General features: G+C 40.6%; 3 protein-coding genes and 1 long non-coding RNA gene across 12 annotated transcripts; 3 read left to right on the top strand and 1 right to left on the bottom strand.

Moving 5' to 3' along the window:
* LOC112486301 (uncharacterized) lies at window positions 1–1,327 on the bottom strand. The gene is made up of 4 exons (XR_003048713.1): window positions 655–1,327; window positions 327–378; window positions 134–206; window positions 1–36 (listed from the first exon to the last, which is right to left on the bottom strand). It is a non-coding gene; the product is annotated as an uncharacterized LOC112486301 (long non-coding RNA).
* A 137-nt stretch (window positions 1,328–1,464) lies between these two features.
* On the top strand, window positions 1,465–3,601 carry LOC103396044 (protein PELPK1). 8 transcript variants are annotated; one of them, XM_017042035.2, is made up of 6 exons: window positions 1,465–1,851; window positions 1,949–2,092; window positions 2,167–2,285; window positions 2,458–2,883; window positions 3,172–3,234; window positions 3,289–3,601. In XM_017042035.2, the coding sequence occupies exons 1-6, from the start codon at window positions 1,560–1,562 to the stop codon at window positions 3,583–3,585; spliced, it is 1,341 nt and encodes a 446-aa protein (XP_016897524.1). In that variant the 5' UTR covers window positions 1,465–1,559; the 3' UTR covers window positions 3,586–3,601. The 8 variants fall into 8 exon arrangements, with proteins under 8 accessions (XP_016897524.1, XP_024908343.1, XP_008332199.1 ...); XM_025052575.1 differs by having other exon boundaries at window positions 2,458–2,910; XM_008333977.3 differs by having other exon boundaries at window positions 2,458–3,063.
* Window positions 3,602–4,957: 1,356 nt separating this feature from the next.
* On the top strand, window positions 4,958–6,948 carry LOC103396043 (uncharacterized). The gene is made up of 4 exons (XM_008333973.3): window positions 4,958–5,315; window positions 5,408–5,539; window positions 5,631–5,749; window positions 5,996–6,948. Exons 1-4 carry the CDS (start codon window positions 5,036–5,038, stop codon window positions 6,872–6,874), a joined length of 1,410 nt encoding a protein of 469 aa, XP_008332195.1. The 5' UTR covers window positions 4,958–5,035; the 3' UTR covers window positions 6,875–6,948.
* Window positions 6,949–7,571: 623 nt separating this feature from the next.
* LOC103396042 (schwannomin-interacting protein 1) lies at window positions 7,572–16,522 on the top strand. 2 transcript variants are annotated; one of them, XM_017042066.2, is made up of 7 exons: window positions 7,572–7,870; window positions 11,012–11,121; window positions 13,907–14,024; window positions 14,268–14,474; window positions 15,152–15,275; window positions 15,352–15,445; window positions 15,530–16,522. In XM_017042066.2, the coding sequence occupies exons 1-7, from the start codon at window positions 7,598–7,600 to the stop codon at window positions 15,579–15,581; spliced, it is 978 nt and encodes a 325-aa protein (XP_016897555.1). In that variant the 5' UTR covers window positions 7,572–7,597; the 3' UTR covers window positions 15,582–16,522. The 2 variants fall into 2 exon arrangements, with proteins under 2 accessions (XP_016897555.1, XP_008332194.1); XM_008333972.3 differs by lacking the exon at window positions 7,572–7,870 and adding an exon at window positions 8,519–8,938.
* The last annotated feature ends 206 nt before the right edge of the window (window positions 16,523–16,728 follow it).

Below are 16,728 nucleotides of genomic sequence, written 5' to 3'. Positions count from 1 at the left end.
TTCACACGTGATTTCGTCTTTGGCTAATGGTGAGGGCTAGAAGAGATGTGTTCTGTCTCAGGTTATCACTAACATTGACCAACAATGCTCTGATTCTGGATACATCACCATAGGCAGAATGTGATCTCAGTACCTCTGATAGGACAGTAGCCAAGTTCACCCTGGGCTTGTCAGACTCTCGACTGTACCTCAGGACCCCTGCAGCTCTAACACATTAGGAGGACACAAAGTCAACAGATTCAGGATATTCTTTATTGTAAGGATTTAATTATTTTTTAATCTATGTGTGTGTGTGTGTTATTCCATCAAAATGTGTGGACACTCACTGGAAAAGCTGGGGCTCATTTTTATCCTTGTTCATCTTACTGTAGTAGTTTTCTCCAGAAACAAAAATTAAGACAAAATAATGATGGGTGAAAAAATGGGAATAATAATAATAATAATAATAATAATAATAATAATAATAATAATAATAATAATAATAATAATAATAATAACAATAATAATAATAATAATCTCGGTATATTTCAATCAATCAAATATGGAGGATACAGAGAATGTCAAATAGCTAGGATTCCTACAATTATGTGTTTTAGAATGTATAGGAAATTATATAGAAGCACACACAAGTAAAATATAAATAAAATATTTTACCAGCTCAAAGTCACATCATCATGGTAGTCGTTCAGTGACCTCCTGTCAGCGTAGACTTTGAACACATTGGAAGTCTGCATACCTGCACCTGCATGAACCTAATACTTCTTAGTGTTGTCGGTAACCATGGAGAGGGTTAGTAGGTTGCTATGGAACTGAACTGAGTGTGTGAGTGAGTGAGTGGAACAATAATTGCTGTTAAGCAACAATCTCATCCAAGAAAAGGTGTTTTTTGCAAACAAAAATTGCATGTAGTTTCTCTTAATCACCTGCTGGCGGTGCTATTGTCTGAACGCCATTTGGCGTATAACATTATTAATTTGTATTTCTTTAACCCTCATTAACCCTCCAGAAAACTCCACCTGGAACGGCAAGACAAATTAAATAAGTATTAATTGTTTATCGTCTAAACTACCATAGTGCTGACACACAGTCATCAACACAGAGAAAATTGATTGGTCTACTTGGCGAAATTAGCCAATGCGAATGCTTTATTCTCTCTCCACGCGCTCTCTCTCGATGCGCGTTCTCGTCAGACGCGTCCCTACTTAGTGCAGCGCACGTTGCGATGTTAATCTTCATCATGCCCTTTCTTTTATTTGCACCAAACAAGCTATCTTGACAGAAAACTAATAAAAAAGAGAATTAAACATATATAAGGGTCGTTCCTTACACACACGCATGCACGCATGCACACGCACACGCGCACAGAACCTTTCAGCCGTTCTGAACACACTCAGGTGTATCAAATATGTGGTGATTAGGAGACACCTGCCCATCCAGCAGCCGCGGCCTCTGATTAGCTGCTGCTCTTCCTGCTAAAACGGGAGTTAGTTAAAAGGTGAGACAAGTGTTTGCTCAGGAGCTTAAAGCTTTTCCTGAAGTCATCAACAAAAGAAAGCGAGATGTCTGAAGGAAAAATGAAAGGAGCACATTTTTACTTGGCTGTGAGTTTTCTATTGATGTGGTTTTTGGTGCAATCGGTGAATTCCTTTCGGCTGAGGAAAACAGAAAGAAGGGCCGGTCATCGAGAGGCTCTCTCCAGCCGAACGGTGTATGGCCAGGAGGGTGTTATTCTTTTTGGTAGGGCTTTTGAAAAAGGGACAGGCCTTGAGTTAAAAGTTGTAAATTGGACCAAGAATGCTGCTTCAAACTCATCTGAGGAGGACAAACGGGCTTATCAAGCAGACTCTCCACGTATGTCTATCTTTCCTTTAACTTGTTTTTAACATTGCCTCTGGTCTGTGAAAATGGATGGTGTATGTTTTTAATTTGTGTTCATATCTCCTGTTAGCTGTCTATCACAATCCATTAGAAATCAATCCAAAAGAGATGGCGTGGAGCCGCATGAGTCCACAACTGCAATGTAGTAAGGACCAAATGAAGTTCACAGCAACAGGACCCGGGAGTTCACTCTTGGCAGTGGAGCAAAAACAAGGTTGTTAATCATTGTCTCGGCTAAAAATCAAATTTACACACTATCTCTGCTTATCGTTGTCTTTCCACCCACAGAAAATGCTCCTCCAATGCCCCTGTCTCAGGTTCCACCAAGCTGTGGGTATACCATGCATAGGAGCCCGCTTACACTTGCTTTGCTTGTACCATTTGATGGCTGTAATGTTGTTCAAGAGGTAATTATTTTAAATTAATGCTCTTATTTAGGATGCCTGAGGTGTTTTTTTTTTTTTTTCTGTTCCATGAGGAAAATGCATGTTTTCTCAATTTGTTGGTAAATTTTTTTTAGAAAATACATTTAAAAAAAAAAGAAGCCTTTGATGAAACTAACATTTTATTTTTCTCAAGGGTGGAAGTTACATACTTCCAATGCGTTGGCAAGGATCTCCTGTCTCTCTCTGGTGCCCCAAACCAAGTGATCCTAGTCTGCCACCTACTGACTTGCCCAAGAACAACCCAACCCAAATGCCTCAAAAGCTTATGGCTCCTCACCCTGTCTATAACTATATGCAGCCCCCAGTACAGCAATCTAACGTCCAAAAGCCTGCACCAGCCACGAACGGCAACGGAATTAAAAACATGCCATTCTATTCGTATGTCTACGTTCCTTGGCCTGTCCCTGCAACTCAGCAGCCTCCAGAGATGACAACTATACCACCTCCAAAACTTCCACATGTCCCAAAATTCCCCTATGTTCCACAGGTACCGCAAATGCCAAATGTTCCACAGGTACCGCAAGTTCCACAGTACCCTGGGTTTCCAAAGTTCCCCCAGGTTCCACAGGGCCCACTAATTCCTCAGGTTCCACAGGCACCGCAAGTTCCACAGTACCCTGGGTTTCCAAAAGTTCCACAAGGCCCGCAAATTCCCCAAGTTCCACAGGTACCACAAGTTCCTCAGTACCCTGGGTTTCCAAAGTTCCCCCAGGTTCCACAGGGCCCACTAATTCCTCAGGTTCCACAGGGCCCACAAATTCCCCATGTTCCGCAGGTACCGCAAGTTCCACAGTATCCTTCAGGTTCCACAGGGCCCACTAATTCACAGGGCCCACTAATTCCTCAGGTTCCACAGGCACCGCAAGTTCCACAGTATCCTGGGTTTCCAAAATTGCCACAGGTTCCACAGGGCCCGCAGGTTCCACAGTATCCTGGGTTTCCAAAATTCCCCCAAGTTCCACAGGGCCCACTAATCCCTCCGGTTCCACAAGGTCCGCAAATCCCCATTCCCAATGATCCTGTCGATCCCCAGATGCCTCCAGTCCCTAACTTCTTCCGTGCAAAGTTCGTTCCATTTCCTGGTCTTCCTGCTGCAACTGCTCAACCACCTACGATTGCAACCACAGCAGCGCCAGCCACAATGAAGCCGGAACCTGTTCTGACTCCTGTACAACAGAATCCTTATCTTTATCCATATATTTATGATCCTTATCTGTATAACTTTCCTGTACCAAATAAGTTGTTCAGAGAATCTAAATAAATGTGACTAACCAGTTCTCTGTCAGTATTGGTGTTCTTTGAAGCATGAGGTTTCATTTTCTTCATCTATTGCTAGGTTTCTTACAGATGGCTTCAAAATAAGCATGGTTACTGCTTTAACTGTTTTTGTAGACAATCTGGTGGGTAACTAGACTAAACTAGTTTTCAACTACTGCCTGAGATGGCATAAAATCAATTCTCAGTGGGGTCTAATGTACCATCCAGGCCTTTCACATATTAACTTGTATTTTGTAGACTTAATGCTAAGTTTTGTCTTTAGCACTCAATGAAATTTCATACTATCATAATTTATTTTGGGCTGACATTTGTGATCACTTTTTTTTCTGATATTTTTAGCTATTGCTGTGTTAGTTAACAGGAACAAGTGCTGTTGTTGGGGGGGGTTGTTTTAGGTTGTAGTGCTAAAAACAATGTCAAAAGTTATTAACAGTTATTGCTGTAAAATGTATGTGCATGAATCCAACTATCACTGCTGCTGATAGCACTCCTATGGTGGGGGAAAAATACAGAACAATTGTTGTGCATGTAAAGATGGCATCAGACTGCAGTGGTGCTGCACAAATGCTAACCTGCTTTACCTGGTGTACTAAGTTATATTCAGAAATGAAATTGCTAGCTACCTTATAATAATAATAAAAGGCATAAAAGGTAGCTAGCAAAACATAACTAACAAACTTAGCTAAGTGCTAAAGGTTTTCTTTTTCTTTTACACCATCAGTAGAAAACCAGTTATGGATACAGTATTGTAGTGTACGTATGTCATACTCCAATGGCCAAATGATATAGCAGATCATTTTATTTCATTTTTCACAGAAACAGCATTGACTTATCAATTCCAAAATCTGACAAATATGGTTTTGAAATGAAAAACATATCTTTTTATTTTATTCAAATTAAACATTTCTGGTTAAAGCATTTTCAGCATATGTTTTCTAATGAAAATACATGTTACCATCATAAATCTCTTTGTCTGTAGCCTTGAGTTGGCTCTGCCCTTGGCAAATGTGTTTTATTATTATTATTATTATTTATTTATTTATATCAGTCATTGATGCAATTCTTTAAAGTTCCTCTAGGAGTTCTAATTAAATAACTAATATTGTTTTCTAGCTTAAGTCTTACACATCCGTTAAAGCTTTAAACCTTTTTAAAAATCCATATTCAAGTCAAACCTTTTGCAAAATTCTTGTATTCGTTTTATATTTTCTAACTTCACTGGCATTTTTCCATATTTCTTTTCACTCCCTGCAGACTTAAAGCACCAGATTAAGTCTTAATGAGTTCACCTGGTGTAATCTTGACTCCAGGCTGCAGTGGCTAAATCTGATTGGTTGATCACCAGCTGTCCCTGTGACCTCGTTATAAAATTCTCTTCTTTTTTAAACTCCTGTTGCATTGCAAGGAGGAGCTGGCAGGTGTTTAGCTCCACTATGGCAGGTAAAGCTAAATGCTGCTGCAAGCTACTTCATACTGAAGCAGTCATTTTGCTCCTGTTCTCTATGGTCTCTGTTGTACCATGCTTTACTTTGCGGAATCTACGTGAAAATGTTCAACAAGGCCAGGTTGTTAGTAAGGCAACAGAGCATGCAGTAAGGACAGGGATAGTCATGTTTAATGACAAAGAGTTCACTTCAGACTCAGAATCTTCCCCTGCACCTGCAGGTGGTGATGGCACAGCCAGTGTTGAATCCAGCGGATCAGAAAAAACAGGTACGCCTTTGTTTTGCTGTTGTTAATTAATTAGCAATGAACCGCCGAAAGGAATGCATAGCATGTCAAGTTAACTATGTTTTATTTTAAAGAAAATTCCATTCAGATGTCACAACTGCAGGAGGCAGCATGGAGAAGCCTGCACCCGGCACTGCACTGTGGTGAAACCACGATGAAATTCAGAGCCATGGGACCTGGTGCTACTGATTTGCAGCTAGACACAGGTGTAGTAACAGTCAAAATCAATTAGTTATAGGCTTTGAATTGCCAAGCCTTAAATGCCTTCTGTATTTTTTTTTTTCCTCTTTTAAACAGGCAAAGAATACACTCTTCCTTTGAACCTGGTTCCTGAAACATGTGGCTACTCGATGCGTCAGAATGCACTTGGTCTCGTTTTGGTGGTTCCATATGATGGCTGCAGGGTTCTGCAAGAGGTATTATTGGATTTTTTTTTTTTAATTTTTTTTTTTTTAAATCAGACCTGTTGTTACTTTGAAATTATTAGCATAAATTAAAGGCCAACCTTCAGCTGTAATTCTTTCCTGTTGAGTTCTAGACAGTTGTAATTTTTTTAAAACCTGTCATACTTTAAAGGGTTACCCAGTACATGCTAAGCTTTTGTCAAATCACGTCAGTCATGAGTTAAAATATAACGCTTTCCTCTGTTTCCTATATTTCAGAATGGAAACTATGTGTTGCTACTGAGATGGTTGGATAATACAGTTAAACTCGTCTGTCCCATCTCGCAAAGCCCTGATGAAACACCTGAGTCAATGAAACCTCACCTCCACCTTCCTCCTCAGGAACTTGCTTCCCCTGACAAGCCTTTGACCTCAAACCGCCAAAAACGGCAGCTCACGGAGCCCTTATCAGCTTACGATCCCAATGACCCAAATTATCTATACTGGTATTACTACTATTACTACTACTATTATTATTACTATTATTATTATTTGTATTTGGCCCAAAACTATCCATATTACTATAACTACCCTTATTACTATCCTCTTCCTACCCCTACCTCTGTGCCACCTGTCACTCCAAATACCACTGCCACCCCACCCCCTGCCACCAGTACTACCGCGTCCACAGTAGTCCCGACAGCACCTGGTTTCACTCTCCCTGATGTTCCTGACAACGGGGTCTTCTACTACCTGCCAGTCATCCAGAACTACTACGGAAACACTCCATACCAAACAATGCCGACCCCTACTCCACAGACTACAGAGGGCTACGACTGGACTACGAGTGAACCAGATGCTGCCACCATCACTGTGACCCCTGACCCCACCACACAGACAACTAAAAGATGTACCAAGAAAACAACCAGCGGTACGAGCTATGAAAATCCCAGTCCTTATGTTGAGTACCAAGATAACCCTTTCAGTTCAGTCATTTCTTATGCCCGTAGCAAGGGCGGACCACTTCCAGATTTCCATAGATATATGCCAGAAGCCAGTTACAAATCTGGACTCCATGCTGGAACATATCCTGACTTCAGTGAGTTAGCCGCACCGTGGTTCCCTTACCATACTGGAAATGAAAATATTCCTGCTTGAAGTACTGCAGCCAAAACAAGCATTTTCAGGAGCTGTGCTGTTAAACCAATGGTCAATAAATGTTTTACATGGAATTTGGTGTTTATGCTTTTATCTTGTACTACTTTTTTCTTTTTAAGATTTGGTTAGTTACGTTAAAGAACATCAATTCAATTGTTTCTGCCAAGCCTTCATGTATGTGTGGGCCATTCCAATGTTTTCACTTCTACCAAAATGTTGGTAAAAGTGACTACAATTTAATACGTTAAAACATTCTCTACAGTGAGTCATTGCACAAGTTTAGCATTGCATATATTTAGCCAATGTTATGTTTAGGAATGTTATGTTTTTCCCTCTTCTTTACTTGGTCAATGGAGGGCAGGTTCAGACCAGTGATTCTTTCTGCAGTCCTTATTCTGATTTAGGTGGTAACACCTGAGCACCCTGGGACAGACTAAGGAGATGCTTCCTGTCATGTGATAGAGCTGACGTAAGTTGACTCACTTTTGTTTGATTTAGGGGTGTAATTCCTGCACACTATACCTTTTGTCAGTTTATACTGAAATTCACATTCTGTTCAAATGACAACAGAAGCACCTTGAACACAGCTGCTGCGGTTCGTTTCATTTTTAGATCTATCCTCTTTAAATATCACCACTGCCTTTGGCCCCGTTCCCAGACGGAAGACTGTGCCCCTCCCCCAGATGTGACATTTGCCCCACCCTCTCTAAACAATTTGTCTTCATGGAGGAATATGATGTGGACATGGATGAGGAAGAGGAGGGAGAAGTGTTTATCCAAAAGGCCACGCTGGGCCACTGGTGGGAGGACCACTGTGGAGATGATGGCCACTGTGACACATCACAACATGGAGGAGGAGGAGGAGGAGGAGGAGGGGAAGGAGAAAAAGGCTGCATGGTAAACAGCCGCAGCTGGACTGAGCAGCTCCAGGGAATCTTTGCACCACAGACTGTGGACTGTTACAGTGGAGAGCGAAACAGAGTCTCAAGCATCTCTGTAAGTCAATTTCTCCCTTTCTTGTATGAGCTACAAAAGCAGTAGAGACAACACGGATCCATGCTGTAGCTGTGACCATATCAGATAAAGTCAATCACCACAGGATATGTGGACAGTAGAGAACTGTCCACATATTCTGAAATGATTCTTCTTTATACTGTATGATACAGTACGTGTGGATGAGATGTGATACAAACACAAGGCCGCCCCGAGAGAAGTGTTCGTCTTTTTGTCAGACACGGTGTATTTGGCCTTGGATGATGATGAAGGGTGAAAGATGAGTAAATGACTAACTCTCATGGTAACACAGCTCTGTAGGAATCCGCTGCCAGCGTTAGTGTGCATGTGGCGTGTATTTATGTTGTTGTACGCACGTGTGGGCATGTGGATTAGGCTCCTCCTTGTTTCGCCTTCGGTTCAGCGCACTCAATTGTCTAATGTGGAGTCAGGGGTGAGGACGTTCTCGTGGGAGACAAAACAAATGGATAACGTGTGATTAAAAATTCCCTGCTTTGTTCTTTGGTGACGCAGATGTCACACTAGACAAGCCCCTAAGTGTAAGTGGTGTTGGTGGAGCTTTCCATGATCAGGGCTTTGGCCTCTTTATTTTGATGCAGTCTCATCTGTCTGTCTGTCTGTCTGTCTGTTTGTCTGTTTGTCTACCTACGTGAGTGGTCGCCAGTATGTAAGCATGTAAAGAAGATGGAGGAACAGATGACAGATAAGGCAGCCACGGCAGTACTGAGCAGCTCTCTCTCTCCCTCTCCCCCTCTCACTACTGCCATCATCTTTCTCTCCTCCACTTCCTTATCTGTCCCCTCTTTCCTTTCATGATCCCACCTCATCATCATCATCCCTCTCCCTCGTTCTATTTCTCACTCTGTCTTTCTCTCTCACTGCCCCTCTTCCTCCCTTTTCCGTCCCTCCCTCCCTTCCTCTTCTGCGTGAAGCTGCAGTAAATGTGAGGGTCTCCTGGGTCTGGCTTCACTGCAGTGTAGAGAAGAGAACGCCGTCTGTTTTAGTAGGATGCGCTGAAGGATGGTGCACCAGGAGAAACGCATCTACCAGGTGTGTGGATTTTTTGATGTGCTATGTGTGGAGTGTGGCTTTTAAAAAAAGAATTACATGTAATGATGATAATAATCTACAGGTAAGGCTGAGTGTATACGTGATGGGTGTGCTACTGTAGTGGAATCAGCCATACTGGATGCACAGACGTGAAGGCAGTGGGTGTGTTCTCCTGTGATGTTCGACTGCCTTGATCAGGAAATATTCCACTCCACTGTGATCAGATGGGACTTTTCAAAAATGTACAGTTTGTAGAATGACTTGAATTATTTTTTGTCTAATGATATAACAATAGGTTACAGTATGTGTGTCCACGAGCATGTGTGTGTGTGCAGCCGGTCTGTAGGTAGGAAGGACAAATGTGCGTCTGAGGTTAGATAAGAACAGGCTGAAAGCCTCGACTGGGGCAAAAGGTAAATAAGTATGAACAATGTCTTCACCTCAAAGCATCATGTAGCGATGAGTCACAGTGTGTCTGCATGTTTGTGTGACGGGGGGGTGACCAGACAGATTTATTTTGGTGTCATTGTCGATCGGCTCAGGTTTGGATTACACAGGCCGACAAATGTAGAGATTTGGCACAGATCCCACCAGACAACATTATTATTATTATTAAAGATAAAATGATTTTCCGTGCCACCTCACCCAGTTACTCTATGATATTAGTATTAACTAATCATACTTCACTGAAGCTCTGAAGGTCAAATTATCAGAAATCGTATGACTAAATGATGACTCCAAACCAAGATAAATTATGGAACTGATACTGTTTGAAAAAATTACAAAATATTTCAGCATCACGTCAAGACCAGGAAATATCTAGGTCTAGCTAAGATATGAGTCACCTCATACAGTAAATAAGCCGGGTAACGAGGAAAATTATCATCAGCCAGAAAGTCTGCATTTTAAAAACTGTCGGTTACAACCTTTATCTCTGTGGCCTTAACTGTGGCTGATGTACAAAACACAAACGGCTGAAATGAAATTGTCAAATATTTGGCGACAGAGTAATCTGTCATTGAAAAGGATGTAGATTGGTATGGAAACTAAAAACAAATATAAATAGTTACATGATGATGTCTTAGGCAAAGGCTAAACTGTTAGCTGCTAGATGAGTGGTCAAACCCAGAAGGCCATTGGTGTAGGAAATAGGACATTTAAGGAGTAAAACAAACAAACAAAAAAAAATCTATGAGAAGATTAAGTGTTACAAAACAAAACATCCATGTATGTTTCAAGAGTACATGAGAACAAAAGAAAAAAAACTTACTGTCTTATTAAGACAATAAAAACAATATATCTGAATGAATGTTCAATTAAAGATGATACAAGATAAATATGAATAATGGAAAAAGTAGAAGGATCAGTGAGCAATGTCCTGAACTTCTCTTCTCACAGTGAGTAAGAAAACTAGAGCTGCTTTTGTATTAAAAAACCCTTCATATTTCATGTTTTTTTAATAGTTTCAATTGTGGTTAGTGCCGTTGCCTTCCAGAAAGTAGGTCACTGGTTCCTTTCCCAGCTCTGGCATATAAGACCTTCTGTGCAGCATTGAAATTCAACATACACAGGTTGTCTCTGTATCTACTGCTCTGGTCTGTGAGTGTTTGAACTGACCCTGAGAGAAAACGTGGTTCTGAACAGCGTCGTCTACAGACGTGACCCCAATGCACTGATGATGTGTTCGTGGTCTAACCCCATCTGTTTGAATGATGACAGCTCTGCTGTGATCCTCAACAGGATCAAGGAGTGAAAGAAGAGTAAATGGCTTCTGTACATGTTTATTATTTAACACAACAACAGCGGGATTATCTTGAGTAGATTACGGAGCTTTGCTAAAGCCTGATCTTGAACATTTTCTTTCTGTGCAAAGAACGTTTATCCCTCCTTTTTTGGGTTTTCTATTTTCCGTCTTATCCTCCTTTCAGCAGCACATTGACAGCTCAAACTGGAATATCTACACAGTCAGATTAATGATTTTCACCCACTGTTGTTTTTAATTAGACGGAGGTGCTGCTAACAGCATGTTTTATTAATATCCTGTTCATGTATTTTCCTTGCTGTGTGTAACAGGCCCAGAGGAATGAGAGGGAGTCCATCAGGCAGAAACTCGCCCTTGGCAGTTTCTATGACGACGAGCCCGTCATCTACACCAGCTGCAGCAAAAATGGCCCGTCTTCTCAGTGAGTTTTTTTTTTTCTTTCTCCTCCCTTTGAGCGTTGTTCACCTGTTTAATAAAACGGTAGATGCAGTTATCTTTGTTTATTGGTTACTGCTCACAAAGACGGAGTTGTCTACAGCTGGATTCAACCTGTAACATTAGGAGTGATAATGTCACTAAACATGTATTGCACTTGCATTATATTATTGTGATATAATGCATAAATAAATGATGAGCTGATGATGAGCTTTTAGAACCAAAAGGCTTCAATACAGTTTTGCTGCTGACAGCTGGCACTGGAGTTCTAACGTCTACTGGGAATAACCGTCTATTAGATCTAATGAATTATTTCTTATAAGAGGGTCAGAAATGGGTAATTATGAAGAATTGAAACAAAGTTTGTATGATTATGATATTTTTAGATTTCATTTGAATAAAACTGCTTTTTAATCATTTATATTTTTGGATTATCTAGTCCAGGCGTGGACAAACTTTTTGACTCCCAGGCCACAATTGTCCTAAAATTGGACAGGGGCTCACGGACAAATAGATGGAACATTCATATGAACTAAGATAAATGACATGTAAAAGTCATGCATAAAGGCTAAAATGCTAAAATGCTTTTATCATTTTTTACGCCTGCTATTGGGGAAACATGGGTATTGCAGGGAAAAGGCAGACTTATGATAATATTAATAAATTGTACAATTTGGAAAGGTTTTGTTGGCCAAATTAAAAAGCTGAACGGGCCGCATCCGGCCCCCAGGCCTTAGTTTGCGTTATTATTATTATTATTATTATTATTATTATTATTATTATTATTATTATTATTATTATTATTATTATTATTATTGTTCGATCTGCAAAATGAGCTCTCAGAGATAAAAAGCATAATTGCTGTAAAGTGACCTGTCAAACCTGCTGCCAGTTTCTATAGTATGTATAACGTAATCGGGGCCTGTCGCAATTCTAATTTCACTGTCAGTCCTTGTTGTCAATATCATGTGAACAATAATGCTTCTTCATTCTTGATAAGACAAATGCCATTCTTTAAAAGCCAGAAGAGGACGCTGTTCAGTAGCTCGCATCATTTACTGAAAGTGATGAACCTTGACATAAGCAGAATCTGCTTCATTTCACTTCATACGCCAGGCAAAACAAGAAGTAAAAGGTTTCCTGAAAAGCCACAGTCAGAGTCAAAAAGAGTCATGGCATTTGACTGAACAAAAACTGATTTACTGTCAGAAACAGAACAATGTGGGGCAATCAGTCAGTGTTGGTACATGGACAGATGTGGCACAGCACCGAAACTCCAGCCCCGTCAATGAGATCATTTTTGTGAAATATTCTCACTTTCTAATCAAGGGAATGATTGAGTGTGATAAAACCTGAGTTCTACTTAAAAGTCCAAATAATTAAAAAAATAGCAGAGTATTTTTATTATTTAGGATAAAAGTACTATTTATTTTTATATAATCATAAAAAGTAAAGAACAAAGGCACATACTTCTCATGTTATATAGTAAAATTGGGACATCAAATAATTCCCAGATTTTTGTGAATACATTTTCGTGTTCGTAATCCCACAAATGTGTGGTTTTGGATGCACACACCCACACATGTATGCAGCATAAGCCATTGCATTACATCACAAACACGTTGGTTGACCCAGGCCATTACACGGCCTTCATGAATGTCAGTGAGTCTCTACTCTCAGCTCGTACTGACCACTGTTTCAGGAAGTGCTGACTAGTCTGTGAACCAAAGTCTTCAAAAAGAGGAAGTGATGTCTAATATGAATCCAGGGCTTTGATTGGTGAGCGTTTCTTGTGACCTTCTCTTTAGCTAATCTGGCAGCCATTGACCGTCAGCCTGCACTGGAAACTCCAAATGCTGCCCAGTCACTGGTGTCACACTTTGTACATGTTATTGTTTTAATCATATGGAGAAAGAAGTTGTCGGGTTGTTTCAGACTGCTTTGTCTATTTGTCTATTGAAACTGACATTAGGGGGAAAAGAGGAGGGGAAATAAAAACAAGCGAAAGGGACGAAAGGGCAAAAATATGTTTCTAAGTTTCTAAAATCTTGATTTTCTATCTATCTATCTATCTATCTATCTATCTATCTAGTAGGTTAGCAGAGGCTAAAAGTTTAGTCAGGTTTATAATGTGTCCTTGTTAATAACAAACATCAAGTAAAAGGTGGTGCATTATTTGCCTCTCAAACCCACGTAATTTCACACATGGGCTTCAGAACCATTTGTCTGCCCTTCACCCACAATTAATGGTAGTGCAGGGTTTTTCAACCTAGGGGTTGTGACCCCACGTGGGGTCGCTTGGAATTCAAATGGGGTCGGCTGAAATGTCTCGAACAAGGATGGTCAAACGTTATGTCTCACAGGCTTAAATCAGAGAATACAAGAGTAAACATTCATGGATAATTTGGCACATTTGCTGGCATCAACAGAAATGATAGTTGATTTGTTGTTTGTAAGCTGTAGTTTGCTGAGGTCTGATTTATTAACTGATAAAAAAAAATTGAACACTGAGGTGGGGAACCACATTTTTGGCTTGGTGTATTTCTGCCGTGGTACTAATTACCTTTAACTTCTGCTTTCCATGCATTTATTTTTAAATGAATATACGCTATTGTTTATATTAAACCAGTGTTGTTTACCGCATGCAAATATATTACAATCAACCAGTATTTCCCCCTTTTAACCTCAAGAGGTTTCACAGGGACTCAGACATTGTTAAGCACCTCTAAGCAGTGGCCTGAGTTTCCCTCTCTCTGTCTGTTTCCTCTCAGGCGACAGAGCGGCGTAAACCTCCAGGTGTGTTTTGTCAACGACAGCAACAGTGACAAAGACAGTGATGCCGAGGACAGCAGGACAGAGACCAGTCTGGACACACCTCTGTCACCTGTGGTAGGTGGACTTTCCCAGTGGAGCGGTTTTCATTACAAACCATAACTGAGAACCAACATGTGTCACACAATACAAACCCCCTTCACAATACAATCAAACTGGGAAGTGATGTCAAACTTGACATCCAAATTCTCTACAGCTGCATATGAGTTAAAAAGACAAGATATAGTGTATACTTTATTTTATTTATTTTTTTTGCAAATATAAAAAAGACTTTAGATAACCTCCTGTGTTCCCCTCCAGAGCAAACAAAGCTCCTCGTTGTCAGACCGGGACACAGGAGAGGAGGATTCAGACCTGTTAGATGACTGCAGCGGCTTCTGGCAGGTGCAGCGAAGACTGCAGGAGGAAGCCAAGGTGGCGTTGGCACTCGCCCGACCCATGGCTCGAATGCAGGTGGAAGTGGAGCGGCAGATCCAGCTGCACAGACGTTCCCCTGTGGCTGATCTGGTCAGTTGGTCAAAAGGAGGATCACACATTGGGAGAGTTGGGTCTTGAGTTTAACACAGCAATGAAATATCTATACATGAATCTGAATAAAAGTCCAGACAGTAGTAGTTGTTGGGTTTTTGGGATTTTGTTGAGATGGTTTAGGGATTCCCAAATTTCAATTTTATTGACTGGAACTTGATTTAGTTTCATTTCTGATTTGACTCTATTCACTTTTATTTTAGATTATATTCACTAGCACAATATATGGTACAAGTGTATATCCATTGACTGTTATTGTAAAAAATTCAAAAGCATTACGTTTTGAAAAATACTTCATTGTTTTTACAACAACTACCCTTGGTAATGAAGTACCTTGAGGAATACCTTCAGTTACCACAATTACCCAACAGCTACACTTGGATATGTCTGCACTGACTCTTTGCTGTGTTTGTAGTATATAAACAGACATAATTCTGGCCAAGATCTGGATTAAAATCAACTCTTGTTGCTCATATAATGAACAGGGTAACACTGAAGGAAATGCACATTAAACAATAGGTGAATGCATCACGTGCTGTCAAATCACTCATAAATAATTATTCTTATATATCAACAAGAGCAGAAACATTTGATTAGAGATACAGTTTCATACACACTGTAGTCTGGTTTTCAACTCTGTGTGTGTTTTAATGCAGCTTCCCCATCTTCCTCACATAAGTGAAGGTTTGATGAAGAGGAATCTGAGGCAAGGGGACATGAGGGACATGAGTCTGGGGCAGCTCCAGGTTATCACCAACGACTTGCACTCACAGATTCAAAGTAGGTAAAAAGAAACCTGAACATAAACTCACGTTTGAACAGAAAGTGTCTGATTTCTGGTTTTTCCTGGTGGCAGGTTTGAATGAAGAGCTGGTCCAGCTGCTGCTGATGAGGGACGAGCTGCATGTGGAGCAGGACGCCATGTTGGTGGATATAGAAGATCTCACCAGGTGAGAGTCACGCCTCTGTTTGTCCCGAGCGCTCCTTCGACGCTAACTGCTAACTGTGGTGTCTTTTTGTGGTCCTGGTGACAGGCACGCTCACAGCCATCATCGACACCAGGCGGTGAAGGCTGCCTCCAAATAACTGCATCCAGGAGTTTGCGTTCGTCTGCCTGCACATCAGCCGACCTCCTGCTCCACCGACGGTCACCTGTGTTATAATAAAGCTCCATCAGTGCTGTCTCTGAAAAAACAAGTTCAATAGAGAAAAATTAGAATACACATCCATACACATTACGTGTGGCTTCAGGAGTTTGGACACAGCTTGGTTAAGTGGTTAATCTCCATTTACCCTCTGGTTTACCTCTTTATGGTTTTGCACAGTACAGTGAGTATGTTTACAGTGGTTCAAAAGACGTTTTGTGTTTAATCTGTATGTCAAGCACTAGCATCACTTTTTAACACAGGAATCCATCATCCGGGCTGCTGACCATTACACAGCTTAGCTCGTCTGGTCTTGCGAATATTACATATACACAAACCTGGCCGTAAAAGTTTCCGTCCACTTTGAAATGAAGTGCATACGAGGAGTGGTCAAATTTTTAAGAATAATTTATATTTGCCAAAATGTGGTCGTGTATGATACGTCAGACAAAGCGACAGACTGTGGCCTGAAAATTAGGACGGGGTCACACTGAGAGACGACGACGACGAGCAGGCGAGGGGGGTTATGATTCTGTCGGCCATGTTGACCTTGACATAAAATATGCAAAGTGATTTTTTGTCACTTCGAAAGTTAAAGGATAAAAAAAAAAAGTTCAGAGAAATATATTGATAACATGAGAAGAAATACATTTCTATTTTATCTTTTTTGAAAGGGTTTAAATGGTAAATGACTTTATTAGAAAGGGTGACGTGAAGAAGCTGTTGTGTGGCCGCAGTTCGGTGTTTTCACCAAAAGCTTTTGAAGAATGTACGTCATGGGAGAAACTCCTTCAACCTTATCATTTGCTGCATTCTTTAATGTACTGTATAATGAGTGTAAGATATCTGTAATAAATGTTTAAATGGTGTGACGTTCATCAAGTAATGGTCACGAAGCCGTATTTATTTGGCAAAAACAAATAATTTTCTTTGTGAAACATTAGTTATATTTGTCTCACATGGGTTGCAAAGACTCGGTGTGAATTTCCCCTGTTGTGGACAAATAAGGAACTTTTTAAAACCTGTGGACCACATCATTTTATGTGACTTAAAGTGCATATGGTCCTAAAAAAATAAAGACTTTAGTG

Source organism: Cynoglossus semilaevis, chromosome 20 (assembly GCF_000523025.1).
Source record: "Cynoglossus semilaevis isolate Cse_v1.0 chromosome 20, Cse_v1.0, whole genome shotgun sequence".
NCBI classification, from domain to species: domain Eukaryota; kingdom Metazoa; phylum Chordata; class Actinopteri; order Pleuronectiformes; family Cynoglossidae; genus Cynoglossus; species Cynoglossus semilaevis.
This window is presented reverse-complemented; position numbering and strand designations above follow the sequence as displayed.

Bases quoted from the DNA above. Each gene is read 5' to 3' on its own strand.
- LOC103396044 (XM_008333975.3), top strand. From the start codon at position 1,560: ATGTCTGAAGGAAAAATGAAAGGAGCACATTTTTACTTGGCTGTGAGT. The intron at 2,093-2,166 runs GTTGTTAATCAT...TTCCACCCACAG, and splicing joins GGCAGTGGAGCAAAAACAAG to AAAATGCTCCTCCAATGCCC. The intron at 3,064-3,171 runs GTTCCACAGGGC...CTAATTCCTCAG, and splicing joins AGGGCCCACTAATTCCTCAG to GTTCCACAGGCACCGCAAGT.
- LOC103396043 (XM_008333973.3), top strand. From the start codon at position 5,036: ATGGCAGGTAAAGCTAAATGCTGCTGCAAGCTACTTCATACTGAAGCA. The intron at 5,316-5,407 runs GTACGCCTTTGT...TTTATTTTAAAG, and splicing joins CAGCGGATCAGAAAAAACAG to AAAATTCCATTCAGATGTCA. The intron at 5,540-5,630 runs GTGTAGTAACAG...TCTTTTAAACAG, and splicing joins TGATTTGCAGCTAGACACAG to GCAAAGAATACACTCTTCCT.
- LOC103396042 (XM_017042066.2), top strand. From the start codon at position 7,598: ATGGAGGAATATGATGTGGACATGGATGAGGAAGAGGAGGGAGAAGTG. The intron at 15,276-15,351 runs GTAGGTAAAAAG...TCCTGGTGGCAG, and splicing joins CTTGCACTCACAGATTCAAA to GTTTGAATGAAGAGCTGGTC. The intron at 15,446-15,529 runs GTGAGAGTCACG...TCCTGGTGACAG, and splicing joins GATATAGAAGATCTCACCAG to GCACGCTCACAGCCATCATC.